We start from the raw sequence: 17,855 nt of genomic DNA on the forward strand, positions 1-17,855 counted from the left end.
TTTTTTTTTTTTTTTCTTTTTTTTTTTCAGATTCGTTCTACTCTTTGTAAGTCTGTAACTGTGCAATATTTCTGGTGTTTGTTGTAGTGGTGACAACGTATACATATGCGCCATACATTTCACATCGTTTCGTATATCTGACACATGTATTCATTTATTGTTTGGACCTAATTAAATTAAATTATTTGTAGTTTGGACTTTAGTAACTACAGGCCCACAAAACCAAAAAAAAATTCCTAGATTTCCTTCTTATATAGATATTTTCAGTTTTGCACAAAAATATATATATATATTCAGCAAAATATATATTTCAGATTTTTATCGTTATGAAGATGCATCAAACAAAAGATCGATTTATCCGCTATTCTTATCAAGTGAAAATGGTTTACGATCATTTTTTGTTTCTTATTTGCTTGTGCTCTTCGTAATTTCTCACTAATCTGTTTTAAATATGAGCATGATTATGAGACCAATGACGGGGGTTCTGATTCGATAGTATTTTTATCATAATCGATTGTATGTATTTAAATGTATTTGGATCTATGTGGAGTTGCTCTTTTTATTATTATTTATACCAATTAAGTGACTCATAAGTATCTGGTAAATAATTGTGTTATGTTTTTTTTCCTTAATTTATCCAATTGAAAGTTAAAAGATGTAGTTAATAAATACAAAAGATAAAACAATGAATGAAGAAGCTCTGTTAAAAAGCATCTGCAATTTTTGATGGATTTTCTTTTCACTACATAAGGAAGTGGATCACTTATTTGGAGACACTACTACTGGAGCTACAAAATTATGAAGAAAAAAATTGAGGAAACTTAAATTAGACAGAAATTAGCGATAAATTTAAATTGCCAAAATTTCAAGAAATAGATTAGGAAAACTGAAGATGTAATTTGTGAGAATCTTAAAATATTATGTAATTTGAAATTAATGATTAGATTTCAAAAAATAAATTAGCAAATTGAAATGTGTGAGAATAAATTAAGGTAATCAAATTATGAAAAAGGGGGAAAACAGACAAATATTAAGAGATATATTAGGAAAAAATATTGATGTGTTTTGTGGGAAACTTAAAATATATCAGAGAGAAAAACTACAGAAAATGGGAGTTTTATTTGGGTTTTGGGGTGTTTGATTAAAGAACAATAGTGTATGTGATTTTTGTTAGAGATGGTTCTCAACTGGGGAAAATGGTGTTAACATCAAAGAAGAAACCTGCGTTTTTGACTTATTTGGAGGAAATAAGGAGAGTAAGAAAACATTTTCCTTTGTATCCTATATAGTTGATTTCTAGATAAACTAATGTTAAAATAAGCACACAATATTTGAGTTCAGCTACATTTTTTTGTACATGTAAACAACTATATTTTCCTCAGTCTTGATGCTATGAATTAATATTAATTTTAAGTTAATTTTTATTGTTATAATATAAATTTGTGTCAAGTATTTAATATGATTTTTGGAGAGACGACACAAAAAATTTAAAAACCTGGAAATATTTAAGGAAAAAGTAAGCAACATTGCATAAGTATCGACTGTATTGAACAAGAGAAAGAAGACCTTCATGCATGCTCCACTTGGCTCGGGGGGATATAGCTCAGTTGGTAGAGCTCCGCTCTTGCAATTGGGTCGTTGCGATTACGGGTTGGGTGTCAATATGCTACTACTGAAACATGGAAGAATTGAAATCTTAGATCAAAGGCATGTGCACAAATTTGAAGTAGATTTGTGTAAATTACAAGCGTGAACAAGTTGTTAGCAGTGATTTAAGACGATAAATCTTACTCTTACTATATCCTTTTGTTAATTTTAATTGATGATTAAAGTTGTCGCATAAAAATTAAGATATTATATAAATTTTGTTTTTCTAAATTAAAGTATTATTAATTATCTATTTTAAAAATCATACTCTCTAGATAAAAATCCGCATAATACAAATGATGATAAAACACATATAATTAATTATGTATTAAAATTTAGAAACATCAAATAAATTTTGTATGAAATAATGAATAAGAAATAACTACTTAATTACTTCAAATAAAAATTTTTATCGAGATGTCCTATTTATTTTATTTTGTGTCAAAATATGAATAACACATATTAAATATTTTTTTAAAAAGAATTTGAACATTAAAATTTTAAAATTACATATAAGAATTAATAAAACTATAAATAAAATATATCTCACGCATTGCGCGAGCCTATATTAATAAATTATGTTTGGCAGTTGGGAGTTTGAACAACATAATAATTAACTGTATTTGGCAGTCGGAGTTTGAACAACATTATACGTAAATAATGAATGTCATATTAAATAATGAATGTCATATTTGAAAGCAAATGTGTTTGACAATGAGCATAGAAGTAGTGTTAAATTACCTCAAAAAATGATGAGACTTGGGATGGAGATATAGAATAATAGACTTGCGTGAGAATAATAGACTAAGGGTCAGCTCTTCCACGCCGGCTCTGGCTACATCTACCGTCACAATTTATGAGTGTAACAAAAAAGAGCATGCGAAATATTCCGTGGGTGAATAAAACGTCAAAACTTAAGAAACTATCGTTAAATCTCTATTACGTTGAAACTTATTTTTTATCCACCGTCAAACTTAAATAAACGTTAAGACTGCAACAAACAAAACAGAGCATGAGAATCTTTTCCTGTTACATTCCTATAAATAATCGTTAAAAATTAATAGTACTACTACTAATCTTGTGTTAACACGACAAAAAAAAACATAACGATTGGTTAATAAATCACTAATAAACATAATGGAAATGAGCCGCCCTCGTGTATAATAATCAGCACGTCGTAGCCTGCGTTATGTGCCGACCGACATGCGGAGCCCGCAATAACGCAATACCAAAACTCTCCCCTGCACTACGAACGTACTGTCGCTGTTACAGAGAAGCTTCCAGAGGCCTCTACAGATACAGAGGGACAAAACGGACAATGTATTGTAATACGTATCACATCATTTACGTAAACACGTAAAAAGTCAATTACTAACGGTATCCAGCCACCGACTACCGACCAATACCATAGGGGGCCACTGTCTGTCCTCGTCTCCTTTTGTTTTGTTTATATGGGACGTGTGTATACGTACGCGTATATGTCATATGATATGATTCGTCTATCCAATAAACAAATTATTACACGTAAATGAGACCTTTGCACACACAAAAAAAAAAAAACACGTAAATGAGACCATTCGATGTTTTTTTGTTTTTTTCATCTTAAATTTAGGATTTTGGATTTTGGATGGCTCATGCAGTCCAGTCATGCTGGTATATTTAACGTTATGTACAATCAATATATAGTTTTGTGGAAATGATTATAAATCAATACATTATATCTTTTCGATCGTAGTTCGTTCATCATAAGATGCAAAATTTGATTAAAAAAAAAATTATACTTTCTGATATAAATATAGTTTTGTGATGCCATCGTGGAAACAAGCTAGCTAAGAAACAAAATCAGACGATTGGTGGTGTATATATAATACAATGATAATTCTCATCATTATACTGAGACAGACGCTTATTTATATATATCAGTAAACACTCAAAAAATTGGATCGTACTCAATGATTTAATATTCGGTTATATTGTTAACTAAAAGACGAGTCGTCTATTCATCTCCACGACTTTTCTCGAGCTTATCACAAACAAAGCTTTCTCATCATTTTTTTTTCATGAAATAAAATCTTTTCACCTAAATTTAGGTTTATACTTTATACTATAGTCAAATATATGTTTAATAATCGAAACAAAATTTTCAACTATAACGCTACGTCGTCATTGATTTTGGGAATTTTCTCCTCCAACTACAACTGCAGCCTCTTTTCAACTCGCATATATATAAGAGAATCTTGATCAAGAAATCAGATAATTTCCCTAAACCCACTTTCTAAAGTCCTCTTCTTGGAAACTCAACTCGATCCGGAGCCGCCATGGATGGTGGAGTAGCAGCCGCAGTTGACGTGGGAGGCGCAAGGAAGAGACAAAGACCATTTAAAGGGATAAGGATGAGAAAATGGGGTAAATGGGTTGCGGAGATTCGTGAACCCAATAAGCGTTCAAGGCTCTGGCTAGGCTCTTACGCTACACCTGAAGCGGCTGCGCGTGCGTACGACACAGCGGTCTTTTACCTCAGAGGACCAACCGCTACGCTCAACTTCCCGGAGCTTATGCCGTGTATCCAAAATTCCGCAGCAGAGGACATGTCGGCCGCGACGATCAGGAAAAAGGCGACTGAGGTCGGCGCTCAGGTGGATGCGATTGGGACGACGGTGGTTCAGAACAACAAACGCCGCCGCGTTTTTAGTCAGAAGCGAGACTTTGGCGGCGGGTTACTAAAGCTTGTTGACTTGAACAAGCTACCCGATCCGGAATATCTAGATGACAATTTGGTGGCAAAATAAAGTTCTTATTACATCTTACAGTTACATCCGTGTCTGTTGCTATCATACGTGGGGCTTGTGTTATATGAAACGTGGTTACGGAAAGATTCCTCTGTTTCGTCGTTGTATTGAAATTCAATTTCAACCCGCAAGACAAAACTCTTGTGACTGTGACTGTACATATTATTCTGAGTAGCTAGTTAATTTTGAGATTCTTGTTAATATCTATCAATTGTTTGGTAAACACCAAAATTATTATTGTAACGAGTGTTTAATATTTGATTATGATATTTTGTGAAGAAAACATGAGTTGATTGGGAGGTTCGGTGGATCAAAGGTGACTTGAAACGTACTAGGCGGTACAAGTTTATGTATATTACCCAAAAACAAAAAATCTAAAAATATCATAAACTTGTGTGTTTGGACAGGTTTTTAAGAAAATCTAAACATTAAAAATTGTTAGCAAAGAAAACAAAATAATTGCCGTACTATTAATTGCATAAAAAATATCAAAAATTAGACGCACATGATTTATATGTCCTTTATACACACGTAACTTGGATAAGATTTGTTTTCTATCTTGTGGTATGTATGTGGGTATCATCTCAGATTAGCCGAGGTTTACGATTATATAAGCTGAGGCTTAGTTTCACGTACATAACAGTATCACACTAGAAGTAGCTAATAAATGGCAGATTTGGTCATAATCTCCTCGAGCATTGTTCGACCCGTAATCAACAGCCAATTGGGTCGGACAAAGATCCATCTTACTCCATTTGATCTCACTCATCTTCAATATGATTATCCTCAAAGAGGTCTTCTCTTCCCCAAACCCGATCCCGACTTCCATCTCATCTCTCGACTAAAGACCTCTCTCTCTCTTGCCTTAGAGACCTACTTCCCTTTCGCAGGTCGTCTCGTCAAAGTGGAGAACCCTGAAGATAACTCGGTGTCGTTTTTCATAGACTGTGATGGCTCCGGCGCTAGATTTCTCCACGCCGAAGCTAAATCAGTCTCGGTGAGTGATTTTCTTCAGCCTGATGGTTCTGTTCCCAGTTTCATACAACACTTCTTCCCCGCTGACGATATCAAGAGCAGTGATGGTGTCTCGGAGCCCTTGCTTGCTTTACAAGTCACCGAAGTGAAGGATGGAGTATTCATCGGATTCTGTTATAACCACATGGTGGCAGACGGTGCTTCAATGTGGAGTTTCTTCCACACGTGGTCCAAGATTTGCTCGAGTGGTTCGGGTTCAGATCATCAGCCTCTTATTCTTAAAGGATGGTTCCTTGACGGGATCGATTACCCTATCCATATTCTAGTTTCAGAGACGGAGAGGCCACAGCCAAGACGTGAACTATCTCCCGTAGCCGTTACGAAAGATAGGGTTTTTCACTTCACAAAGAAGAATATTTCAGATCTCAAAGCTAAAGCCAACACCGAGCTTGGCTCAAGTGAACTGAAAATATCATCTGTTCAAGCGGTTTCTGCGCATATGTGGAGGTCTATCATCAAACACGGTGGTCTGAGCCGAGAAAAACAGACGCATTGCAAAGTAGCAGTGGACTTGAGACAGAGGCTAAATCCTCCACTCGGGAAAGAGTGTTTTGGGAATATGGCCTATCTTTCATCAGCTATAGCTACCGTGGAAGAGCTGCTAGATCGTGGGTTAGGGTGGGCTGCTTTGCAAATTAATAAAGTAGTGAAGTCACAAACTAATGAAAACTGTAAAACTTTTGCAGCCGATTGGATTAAAAACGTAAAGAACCTAAAACTAGGCGTTGGTGGTAGAGTGGCTGGTGACACTATTGTTATTGCAAGCTCTCCCCGGTTTGAAGTATATAACAATGATTTCGGTTGGGGAAAACCGATTGCAGCTCGAGCTGGACCGGGCAATAGCATCAGTGGCAAACTTGTATTTTTTCCGGGAATCGATGAAGGAAGTATAGATGTTCAGGCGACCTTATGGTCTGATGTACTAGTTAATCTACTAGCCGACGTGGAATTTGTAGAGTATGTAACTACTGTATGATTTGATTTGGTTGAGAATAAAACATATCATTCGGACATATACACACCAAAAATGGCAGATGTGACTATATAAACCAATCCGGACGAGCAACGGTCCAACTAACTCCATTTTATTTCAGATGGCTGAGTAGACAAATTATGTTCTAATTGTTGTGAATTATTTTAGATAAATTATTTTAGAGAAAGTCAAAATAAGTTTTTTTTTTTCTCTTTGAAAATATTTTGGCCGCAAAGAATTATACTAACGAAAAGCTAGCTTTGAAAACAAAGTCATAGTAATTTTGATTCTGAGTTATATAGATAGATTTAATACATAAACTTTTCAAACTAATCACTTAGGGACATTTAGGTGATAAGGTATTAATTCTATTGTGGAATAATTTAATCCTTACGTACATTGGATAGGATTTGCTTTCTTTTGGCATGTGGTGGGGGTACTATTTTAGATTGGCCATATTTTATTTTATTTTCGTTCAGAGCTTCACATTAGAGACAAAAAATGGCAGGAGGGGTAGTTTTAGTCTCGTCGAGTATTATTCAACCCGTAAACAGCAACCAATCCGGTCGAACTAAGATCCATCTTACTCCATATGACCTTAGTCTTCTTCAATTCGACTATGCTCAAAGAGGTCTTCTCTTTCCCAAACCCGATCCAGATTTCAATCTTATCTCTAGGCTAAAGACCTCTCTATCACTCGCCTTAGATATCTACTTCCCTTTCGCGGGTCGTCTCGTCAAAACGGAGAATCTTGAAGACGAGACAGTGTCGTTTTACATAGACTGTGATGGCTCTGGCGCTAGGTTTCTCCACGCCGAAGCTGAATCTGTCTCGGTGAGTGATTTTCTTCAGCCTGATGGCTCTGTTCCCGATTTCACGAAGCACTTCTTTCCCGCCGACGATTTCAAGAGCGTTGATGGTGTCACGGTGCCCTTGCTTGTTATACAAGTTACCGAGATGAAGGACGGAGTGTTCATCAGTTACTGTTACAACCACATGGTGGCAGATGGAGTTTCTGTATGGGGTTTCTTTCACACATGGTCCATGATTTGCTCGACTGGTTCAGGTTTCAATCATAAGCCTCTTGTTCTTAAAGGATGGTTCCTCGAGGGTATCGATTACCCTATCCATATTCCGGTTTCAGAGTCGGAGAGGCCACCACCGAGCCGTGAAGTACTTTCTTCGGTGCCAATTACGAAAGAATGGATTTTTCACTTCACAGAGGAAAACATTTCAGATCTCAAAGCTAAAGCCAACAGCGAGGTTGACTCTAGTGACGACCTGGGAATAGTTTCATCACTTCAAGCGGTTTCTGCACATATGTGGAGATCAATCATCAGACATAGTTGTGTGTGCCGGGAACAAGAGACGTATTGCAAACTAGTGGTGGACTTGAGGCAGAGGGTAACTCCTCCCCTTGAGAAAGATAGTTTTGGGAATATGGTCTATATTACATCAGCCACAGCCACCGTGGAAGAGCTGCTGGATCGTGGCTTGGGTTGGGCTGCTCTCCAAATAAATAAACTAGTGAGATCGCAGACGAATGAAAACTGTAAAAGTTTTGCAGAGGATTGGGTTAGAAATGTTAAGAACGTAAAATCAGGCCTTGGCAGTAGAGTAGACGGTGATACTATAGTTATCGCAAGCTCTCCCCGGTTCGAAGTGTACAACAAAGATTTCGGTTGGGGAAAACCTATTGCAGTTCGAGCTGGACCGTCCAATAGTATCAGTGGCAAGCTTAATCTTTTTACGGGAATTAATGAAGGAAGTATTGATGTTCAAGCTAACCTATGGTCGGATGTCATAACGAATCTACTAGCCGATGTGGAATTTTTAGAGCATGTAACTACTGCATGATTGATTTATTTAGGAGCATACCATCTGGCTCCGGTATTTGTCTCTTTGATTATTTACAGTACGAACCTGGCGAAGGTATTATGGTTAAATAGCTTGCCCTTGATTGCTTCTTGAAATGCATTTACTTGATCTCCAAACAAAATTAACATAAATTACACACATAAAGTGTATAGAGCAAAAAAAACTTGCAAGATAATTTATCTCGTTAACCCCGAAATTATTTGGAAATCCCCAAATTTACAATGAAAAACAAAACATTTTCATGTGACTGTGTCGTCTCCTCAAATCCTTCAATAATTAACATTATGTACTTATGATTTGGAAATATAGTACGCACATGTTGAAAGAGAAAAGGAAAAGGAGAACATCATCACTAATTGTATAGTAGATAATAATGAAAATGTTTGAAGCCAAGTTTTCAAATGCATGTAGTCTACACCCGAGTTTCATTGTATATATAGTTTTAAGGCAAAGTTTTAAACAATATGAAATTTATTTTTAATGATTTGATAGAGTTATATATATAGATTTCATACATACTGTATATTCTACAAACATATCACTTATTGAGTTATGAGGAGATTTTAAAATGCTAGTTTTTATATTATATAAACTAGGATGTTGGCCCGTGCGTTACCGCACGGAAAAGTGAAAACTTGAAATGATTAACATTGTTAATTTCATATTTCGAGTAAATTGTTTTTGGTAATTTTTTAACTGTATAATATAAAAGTCATAAATAATGACTAAGATGAATTAACTAAATTAGTTAAATAAAATATTTGTTATATATATATATTTTTTTTCCTCAATATTTGTTATATATATAAAAATGAAAAATCGATTCAGTGACAATAAGATAATAATGTTAAAGATATATAAATCTAGGCTTACTGAATTATACTCAGATAATCAATTTTGAAAGATATTCACATAGAATAAAAATTAAATCATTATTCTATCGAAATTTATAAAAATAATAAAGGTATAAAACAAAAAAGTGCGATTTTTGAAACATAGAGGTGTGAAAAAAATGTGAAAGAATTAATAGGTGCGATTTTTGAAAGATGGGGATACAACAAAGAGATGCAAAAATATGAAAATAAAGACATGTGAAACAAAAAGGTGTGAAACAAAAAGATACAAAAACTAACAAGTGCAAACATTGAAATCAAGGGGTACAACGAAGAAACATAATTGTTGGATCAAAACACTGAAACTTTATATAAATAAAGAGGTGTAAAACAAAAATATATGAAAACTAACGGGTGCCTACATGAAAAGTTGGGGATGCGACGAAGAAACACAATTGTTGGATCGAGTTTTTGAAACTTTTGAGATATTATTTGATATATACACTTTCTAGTTTGTACAAGTGGTAGGTTGAAATTCAAAAGACAGAAAAAGAAAAGGACAAAAGAAAAGTTTTACAACGTGTAACACGCGCAATATTAAAATCCTTACCTTCTCCAGTTCTCCTATTGGCAAGTGGGTATAATTTAAGCCTAGCCAAGTTTTACTTTTTCTTTCTTCACAGCTTCAAAGACTCACATTAGAGACTAAACATGGCAGGAGGGGTAGTTTTAGTGTCGTCGAGCATTGTTCGACCCGGAAACAGCAACCAATCCGGTCGAACTAAGATCCATCTTACTCCATTTGACTTCAGTCTTCTTCAGTTCAGTAGTCCTCAAAGAGGTCTTCTCTTTCCAAAACCCGATCCCAGTTACAATCTCATCTCTCAGCTAAAGGCCTCCCTCTCTCTTGCCTTAGATATATACTTCCCTTTCGCGGGTCGTCTCGTGAAGACGGAGAATCTTGAAGACAATACGGTGTCGTTATTTGTAGACTGTGATGACTCTGGCGCTAGATTTCTCCACGCCGAAGCTAAATCTGTCTCGGTGAGTGATATTCTTCAACCTGATGGTTCTGTGCCTTGTGTCCTAGATGATTTCTTTCCCCGCAACGGTTTAAAAAACTGTGAAGGCGCACCCGAGCCCGTGCTTGTTGTACAAGTCACCGAGATGAAGGATGGAGTATTCATAGGTTACAGTTACAACCACATGGTGGCAGACGGAGTTTCTATGTGGGATTTCTTTCATACTTGGTCCAAGATTTGCTCGAGTGGTTCATGTTACGATCATAAGCCTCTTGTTCTTAAAAGATGGTTTCTCGAAGGGATCGATTACCCGATCCATATTCCGATTTCAATGACGGAGAGACCACCACCAAGCCGTGAATCTTCTTCCGTGCACACTATGAAACATTGGATGCTTCACTTCACAAAAAAGAATGTTTCAGATCTCAAAGCTAAAGCCAACAGCGAGGTTGGATCTAGTGACCTGGTAATTTCATCACTTCAAGCGGTTTCGGCACATATGTGGCGATCAATCATCAGACACAATGCAAACTAGCGGTGGACTTGAGGCAGAGGATAAATCCTCCGCTTGAAAAAGATTGTTTTGGGAATATGGTCTATCTTGCATCTGCCGTAACAACCGTGGAAGAGCTGTTGGATCGTGGTTTGGGTTGGGCTGCTCTGGAAAAAAAAAAAGTAGTGAGCTCGCAAACGAATGAAAACTGTAGAAGTTTTGCTGAGGATTGGGTTAAAAATGTTGAGAACCTAAAATTAGGCATTGGCAGTAAAGTAGATGGTGACACTATAGCTATCGCAAGCTCTCCCCGGTTCGAAGTGTACAACAAAGATTTTGGTTGGGGCAAACCTATTGCAGCTCGATCTGGACCGTCGAGTAGTCTCAATGGAAAGCTTACACTTTTCCCAGGAATCAATGAAGGAAGTATTGATGTTCAGGCTACCCTACGGTCGGATGTACTAGTGAACCTACTAGCCGATGTGGAATTTTTAGAGCATGTAGCTGCTCCATGATTGATTGATTTACTTGGCTTCCAATATTTGTCTCTTTGATTGTATAATAATAATGTATGAACCTGGTAAAGGTGTTAATTAGCTAGCCCTTATTTGCTTCTTAAAATGCATTTTATTGAGCTCCAAACACAAATAACATAAATTATGAAACACAGATAACTCAAAAAGAAGCTTCACCTTGTGAACGCAGAGTTTGTGTGACAAGGGAAACTGCCTATAATTCCACAAGTCCATTTCCAAGTTCCATAACTTTTAAAGGTAATTAAAAGCTCGAACTTTTCGGTTACTTAAAAGATCAAAGCCATACCGGAAGGACATAACTCTCGACATGTACTGCATCTCATTGGGACGAGACGATTGCACGATCGCTGTTCACATGTTGTTCAATGAGATAACATAAATAAATTATTGAAGGGTATCAATACAATAAAAGTAGAACGTTTCTCTCCTGGTGTTGACGCATGAGCATTGAGAACAATTCTGGAGATGACACATCAGTTAAAACATATGACCAATTAAATTAAGACAATTAATACAGCTCAGCCCAGTTTTTCTTACCTGGCAACATTCTAAAATATTCACGATTTCAAATTAAAAAATAACTTTGTCTCCATCCCTTTGGACTTTGGACGAGCGAACCGCTCGCGGAGAACAACAGCAAGCTCACCACCGATCTGACTTCCCTCATCCACCAAGTTAGTTCTCAATTTCATTAAGTTGATCCAGTTTCTTATTCCTTACCTATTTAGTTTTGCTCCTTTTGATTCTCTTTTGCATAAATCACCAAGCGAATCGAGAATGGGTACTTGTCTTTGTTTCTGTTTAATTCCATATTCGTCTCTGATGATTAGTTTCAAGAACTGGGTTTTGTTCAATTTTAAGCCTTTGCTTCATTTTTTAATCTTTTTAGGGTTTAGTCTTTGTTTTTATTTCCCTTTTTAAAGGGGTCTTCGTTTTGATTGAATCAATATCAGTTTTTTTCCAGATTTTTGTTTGAGCTATTCATATAATATGGATAATGAGATTGCAAAGTTTATTAAAAGAGTGAATCCACCAAGGTAAATTGACTTTGTTTTGTTCTTCTTCCATAGGTTATGATCTATCTTTTCGATTTTAGGCTGAGTTTTTCATTTGATGTCACTGTCATTAAGGTAATCAAAATTTTCACCGGGTTGGGTTTGGTTTGAGTAGAATGGAAGAAATGAGTATAAACATTTTGTCTTTTGTTACAGGTAGATAGTGCGAAAAAACATTGAATACTTCTGGAGGTTGTTTAAGTTCTAACTGAGCTTAATCTCACCATTAAGAAAGCTTATATCTCATTTGATGGTGGCTGGTTCATGGATGTTTTCAATGTTACTGATCAAGGGAGGGAAGAAAGTCACCGATGATATCGTTCTTGAATATATTTGTACATTAAGTACTAGCGATCATTTTCTTGGTTTATATTCAGTTTTGGTTAGTTTTGATAATATGGTTATCAACTCTTTTTTTAGTTTTTTTGTTGTGTGATTGTTGCGGTCTCTTTGTCCTGATCTGCTTCAGTCCATCAATGAGATCATCTATTGGTGTCAAACAATATGTCGACTTCTCTGTGATTGAGCTTACAAGAACTGACAGACCTGGTTTGTTGTCTGAACTTTCGTTGTTCTGATGAATCTGCAATGCAATGTAGTAAATGTTGAGATATGGACGCATAAAGAAAAAGCAGCAGCGGTTTTGCAAGTAACAGAAGAAGAAACCTGCTCTGCAATCACTGATCCAGATAGGTTATCCAAAATCAGGAAACTTCTTCGTTATGTGCTTACAAGTTGACGCAGTGGCAGAAGATTATGTGAACTGGAAACCATGGTGTCTTCTGCTCTCAATGAAACTCACACGGACCGTAAGCTTCATCAATTGATATTTGTTTATAGAGATGACGATGAATGGGAGAATAATGTTGATGATGAAGATAATTGTGGAAGAGTAAATCCAGATGTGGATGTCTCCAATTTGCATGATTTAGATTACTCAATTGTGATGATCAAATGTAAAGACATATCAAAGCTTCTTTTCGATACCGTCTTTTCTTTGACAGAAATGAAATATGTTGTACCAAGTACTAAGTTAAGAAGTACTATATCTTTGTTACTAAGTACTAAAGTAAGAAGTTCAATGTATTTATCAACTACCTAATTACTTATATCTACGCTATTGCATAAACCGTTGTAAAAGAAATTACTGACAAATGAGTACAATAATAACAAATGAGTTTATGCAAACTGGATTTTTAACCAGGAAAATAAAAACGAAAACAAAAACAGTATGAAATCAATTAATTCAAAAAATAGTTCAACAAATATTACAAAATTTTCCAACGGATTATGACGGAAGTCATTCATTTCAAGACGTTCAAATTATCATGAGCTTACGTGAATCATTAATCATGTTTTTTTTTCCATTTTAATGATTACAAGGTTGTCACCCAACAAGACACATGTATACGGATAACTCTATGCTGCATTATTAAGAGTCATCTCAAAAAAAGAAGGCATCAATCAAAAATGTCATTTACAAAGAGATATTCAACAATCTCTACTACAAAGACACATGTATTTCCAAACATAATAGTAATACTTTACCCATTAAATATCTCCAATACTAACCAAAATGAAACAAAAATACTAATGCAGGTGAAGATAACCAAGAAAGAAGAAAATTAAGTCGGAAAAAACAACATTTCACCTTTTCCAAACAACTATTTTTGATTATATAACTTATTTCATAATCTACGGTCTTATGTAAAAAAACAAAGACAATTCTCATAAATACCACTAAAATAGATATTTATTGTAGAAAATACTACACTTAGTTTTTTTTTCAAAAATACCACTAAAATATATTTTTTTTTCCAAAAACACTACAAAATTGAAATAAAGTGTTAATACTAAAAATTAATTTCTAAATACTAAATTCTACCCCCTAAAAACTATACCCTAAAACTAAACTTGTCAACCCAAACCTAAACAAATATACACCCTTAAAAATCAAATTTTTGTGTTTGTGATATTTTTGGAAAAAGCTTTTGTGGTATTTTTTGGGAAAAACTATAAAATGTGGTATTTAGGAAACAACATTTTTAATGGTATTTTGAGGAATTTCTCATAAAAAACAAACAGTTATTCTAAATCCAAGTAGGTATTTACGTTACATAAACAATACGATTTACCTATTCTACCAATAATAAAAAGCATAAAAAAAAACCAACCGAGTAGATGCCATTAAAATCAACATCCAAAATTAATTAAAACAAAACAAAACAACTAACAGTACTAATGGTCCTCCAACACATCCTAATACAAGAAAAAAACAAAACTAATTATATTTTACAATTCCATGAAAATAATAATAAAAACAGCTAAAAATAATAACAAAAACCAAGACAATATAAAAAAATAACCAATGAATATTTAGTCAAAAATTATATTAATAGTGTTTTTTAATTACAAACAGCACCATTCAAAAATAATCTACAAAGTAATATAAAAAAATAAAAAAATAAAAAAAAATAATCCCGCGGCGTAGCGCGGGTACTATCCTAGTCTTAATAATAAGAGAAGGTTTCTTCTAAACTTTGTTTGAGGTGATGACATCTGGCGCTTTATATAGTTGACACTTGTCCAGTACTAATTAAATATGGCCACAATTGTCAACTTAATCCCTTGGTAATTACAAAATTTGTCTTAACAAACAAACAAATGGGATCTGAACATGCAGCCCCTGTGTTTCTCTTCCTCCCATATGTTATTTAAATTGAAGCTCGAATTTAGTTTTAGTTTTGTATTCTGCTTTTGAAAACGTAACGTTTTGCCATCAAAGTAAATTAAGTTATTTGATAATTGCTTACTTATTTATTTCCAATTAAATATTAGTAATCTATTTTCCATAAAATTATAATCCAATAGAATTCAATTTCTGATTACTTTTATTATTACTAGGTGTTAGCTCACGCTACGCGTGAGTTATTACATAATACGCGTGAGTTATTACATAATCACTATTATATTTTGAAAAATTAATATAAATTAACATGTTATTATTATTATTTTTTCGGTATATATCAAAATGTAAAGACTACATAGTATGAATTTAAATAAAATAAATTAATCAAATTTTCTTTTGATGATAATATATTTAGTGCAATTAAGTCATATTGTATCTTACATGCCATATGCCATATATTTTTGTAGTTGTAGTCATATTTCAAAATCATTGAGATATATATATTTCATAAAATTTATTTTGTGGTGTTAGTTATGCATTTTTTTTTTTAAATTTTATGGTGATAGCTTAAAAAGATTTAAAATGTTTCATTTAAGACAAAATCAAAATAATAAATAGTAGGTTTGCAGTGTCTCATACATATATAACTAAGTGAGCCTAACAATAGAATATTAGACTAATACATTTTCCATTAAAAAAAGAAAAAACCAGCAACTACTTTATTCGGTTATTATCTTGAGGTCTTTAATTGTGCTAGACTTTGATTTATATGAAATGATAATGTTTCATATAGAAAAAATAATTAAACTATATATCATATATTATATGTATATCCTATTCAAATAAACTGAAACTTTTATTAAGTTAAGGTATCATTGGTCAAATCAAGAAAAAATAATGATATTGAATAATTTATATAATTATGTGAGATTTGAAATATGAGGCCATGAGGATTATAATGAGATATGTGTCTTTTTCTAATAGATAATACAGAAATCGATGTGTAACTACATAATATGTAATTTAAAAGTGAGTGTTGGTGGTTCCATAATTAAATGGGTCTAACTACATAATATGTTACACATTGATCATTTAAAAGGAATATGAACATCTAATTCCCAAATAAACTTGATTTTTTGTTAAAACCAACATATGTGAATTTAAATTTAGCTATGGAAATTTTTCAAAAAATATGAATAGATTAGAAAGGCAAGAAATATAAAAGAAATATTTTATTTTTATATAAATAAACTAAAAATTGAAAACAATGTTAAATATATATAATACTTTCTAAATTAAAATATAGAATCAAACTCTTACAACACATATGAGATATACCAACATTTGATATTGGTGGGAGAGGAGGAGAGAATGATTACTTATAAGTTGATAATCCAAATTATATAATGGAGATGAATCTTTAAAAATAAGAACAATGTAAAATATATATCATGTAGTCTCTAAAATTAAAATTTAGCATTAAAAATTTACAATGATATTTAATTTTTTTTTTGTAACCCATACAACAAAAAAGAAATCGAAAAAAAAAAATGATTTGAGGTATTGTGGAAGAGAATGATAGAAGTGGAAGAGAATGAGAGAATGTGAAAATGAGAAAGTAAAAGAATGTCAATATGAGAGAATGAGAGAATGAGAGAATGAGAGAATGCTTATTTATATGATGAATCCATGGAAGTTACATTATAGTAATTTATTGTGTTTGAATAAAATTGAGTGGTGGAATATGATTAATGCATAATTTATTTTATTTTCAGTTATAAATTATTTTAATGTGTGAGTTAAATGTATTGTGTTAATTGGGTCTTAAATATTATTTAAAGCAATTAAAAAATTGGAAAGCAAATAAAAATATAAAAAATAAAACAAACAAAAAATGATTTGAGGTATTGTGGAAGAGGATGGGAGAAGTGGAAGATAATGTGAAAATGAGAAAGTAAAAGAATGTCAATATGAGAGAATGAGAGAATGCTTATTTATATGATAAGAATTGATGGAAGTTACATTTATAATAATAATTTATTGTGTTTGAATAAAATTGAATGGTGGAATATGATTAATGCATAGTTTATTTTATTTTGAGTTATAATTTTATTTTAATGTGTGAGTTAAATGCATTGTGTTAATTGAGTCTTAAATATTGTCTAAAGCAATTAAACAATTAGAAAATAAAATAAAAAAATAAAAAAAAATAGAAAGCATTAAATGGAAATCAACCAATAAGTAGAGACCAAAACCTTACTTTTATGTATATGATTATAATCTCTCTCCCTCAATCTACTGGGAATCAACACTTCCACCCCACACACTAACTACGCGTTTAAAAGTGTTACAACCTAAAAAAATTGCTCTCTACTCTACTCTAGAGTTACTCTCTAACGATGATTACCGGTAAAAATATGATTGTTTTTGGGAAGCTTCATACTTTAGAAGAAATAATCTCTTACTCAGCTTTAAATGTCTCTTTCTAGACGAAAATGTAAATCAACTACCTAATCCACACTACAACTATCACACCTAATGTATATTAAAAACTTCCTCTCTAACTAATTTTTTACTTGCTTTCAGACATGCAACTCGCCTATCTAAGTTCGAAGATCTGTTGATTCGGGGAAAGCAGTTTCTCTCTTTGGAAAAAACTTGCCATTGAAACACATGCCAAACTTCTTACACTCTGGGCAGACTATTTATATTTGAATGCAACATCGTCAACCCAATATTTTTTTAACTCCAACAATTCCACAAAAGATATTATATTTCATATACATCTGGTTAATTCTGTATTTGTTTTTTCCCCATTCTCCAACATGTAATATATATTGCTTCCAATTAAATCAGTTTTTGTCTTACTTTTCACATCAGTTTTTCCCAATATTCGTACAATAAT

At 33.3% G+C, this 17,855-nt stretch overlaps 3 protein-coding genes and 2 pseudogenes across 3 annotated transcripts; all 5 read left to right on the plus strand.

The window, feature by feature from the left end:
• Window positions 3,750–4,703, plus strand: LOC104711566 (ethylene-responsive transcription factor ERF011). Its single transcript, XM_010428269.2, has one exon. It carries the CDS (start codon window positions 3,966–3,968, stop codon window positions 4,434–4,436), a length of 471 nt encoding a protein of 156 aa, XP_010426571.1. The 5' UTR covers window positions 3,750–3,965; the 3' UTR covers window positions 4,437–4,703.
• LOC104711567 (uncharacterized acetyltransferase At3g50280-like) lies at window positions 5,019–6,476 on the plus strand. The gene has a single exon (XM_010428271.1). It carries the CDS (start codon window positions 5,104–5,106, stop codon window positions 6,445–6,447), a length of 1,344 nt encoding a protein of 447 aa, XP_010426573.1. The 5' UTR covers window positions 5,019–5,103; the 3' UTR covers window positions 6,448–6,476.
• On the plus strand, window positions 6,903–8,410 carry LOC104711568 (uncharacterized acetyltransferase At3g50280-like). Its single transcript, XM_010428272.1, has one exon. It carries the CDS (start codon window positions 6,946–6,948, stop codon window positions 8,299–8,301), a length of 1,356 nt encoding a protein of 451 aa, XP_010426574.1. The 5' UTR covers window positions 6,903–6,945; the 3' UTR covers window positions 8,302–8,410.
• On the plus strand, window positions 9,820–11,266 carry LOC104715501 (annotated as a pseudogene).
• LOC104715502 lies at window positions 12,197–13,363 on the plus strand (annotated as a pseudogene).

This window comes from Camelina sativa, chromosome 9, assembly GCF_000633955.1.
Source record: "Camelina sativa cultivar DH55 chromosome 9, Cs, whole genome shotgun sequence".
NCBI lineage: Eukaryota > Viridiplantae > Streptophyta > Magnoliopsida > Brassicales > Brassicaceae > Camelina > Camelina sativa.

Excerpts from the sequence above, each read along its gene's own strand:
- LOC104711568 (XM_010428272.1), top strand. The coding sequence starts at position 6,946 with ATGGCAGGAGGGGTAGTTTTAGTCTCGTCGAGTATTATTCAACCCGTA.
- LOC104711566 (XM_010428269.2), top strand. The coding sequence starts at position 3,966 with ATGGATGGTGGAGTAGCAGCCGCAGTTGACGTGGGAGGCGCAAGGAAG.
- LOC104711567 (XM_010428271.1), top strand. The coding sequence starts at position 5,104 with ATGGCAGATTTGGTCATAATCTCCTCGAGCATTGTTCGACCCGTAATC.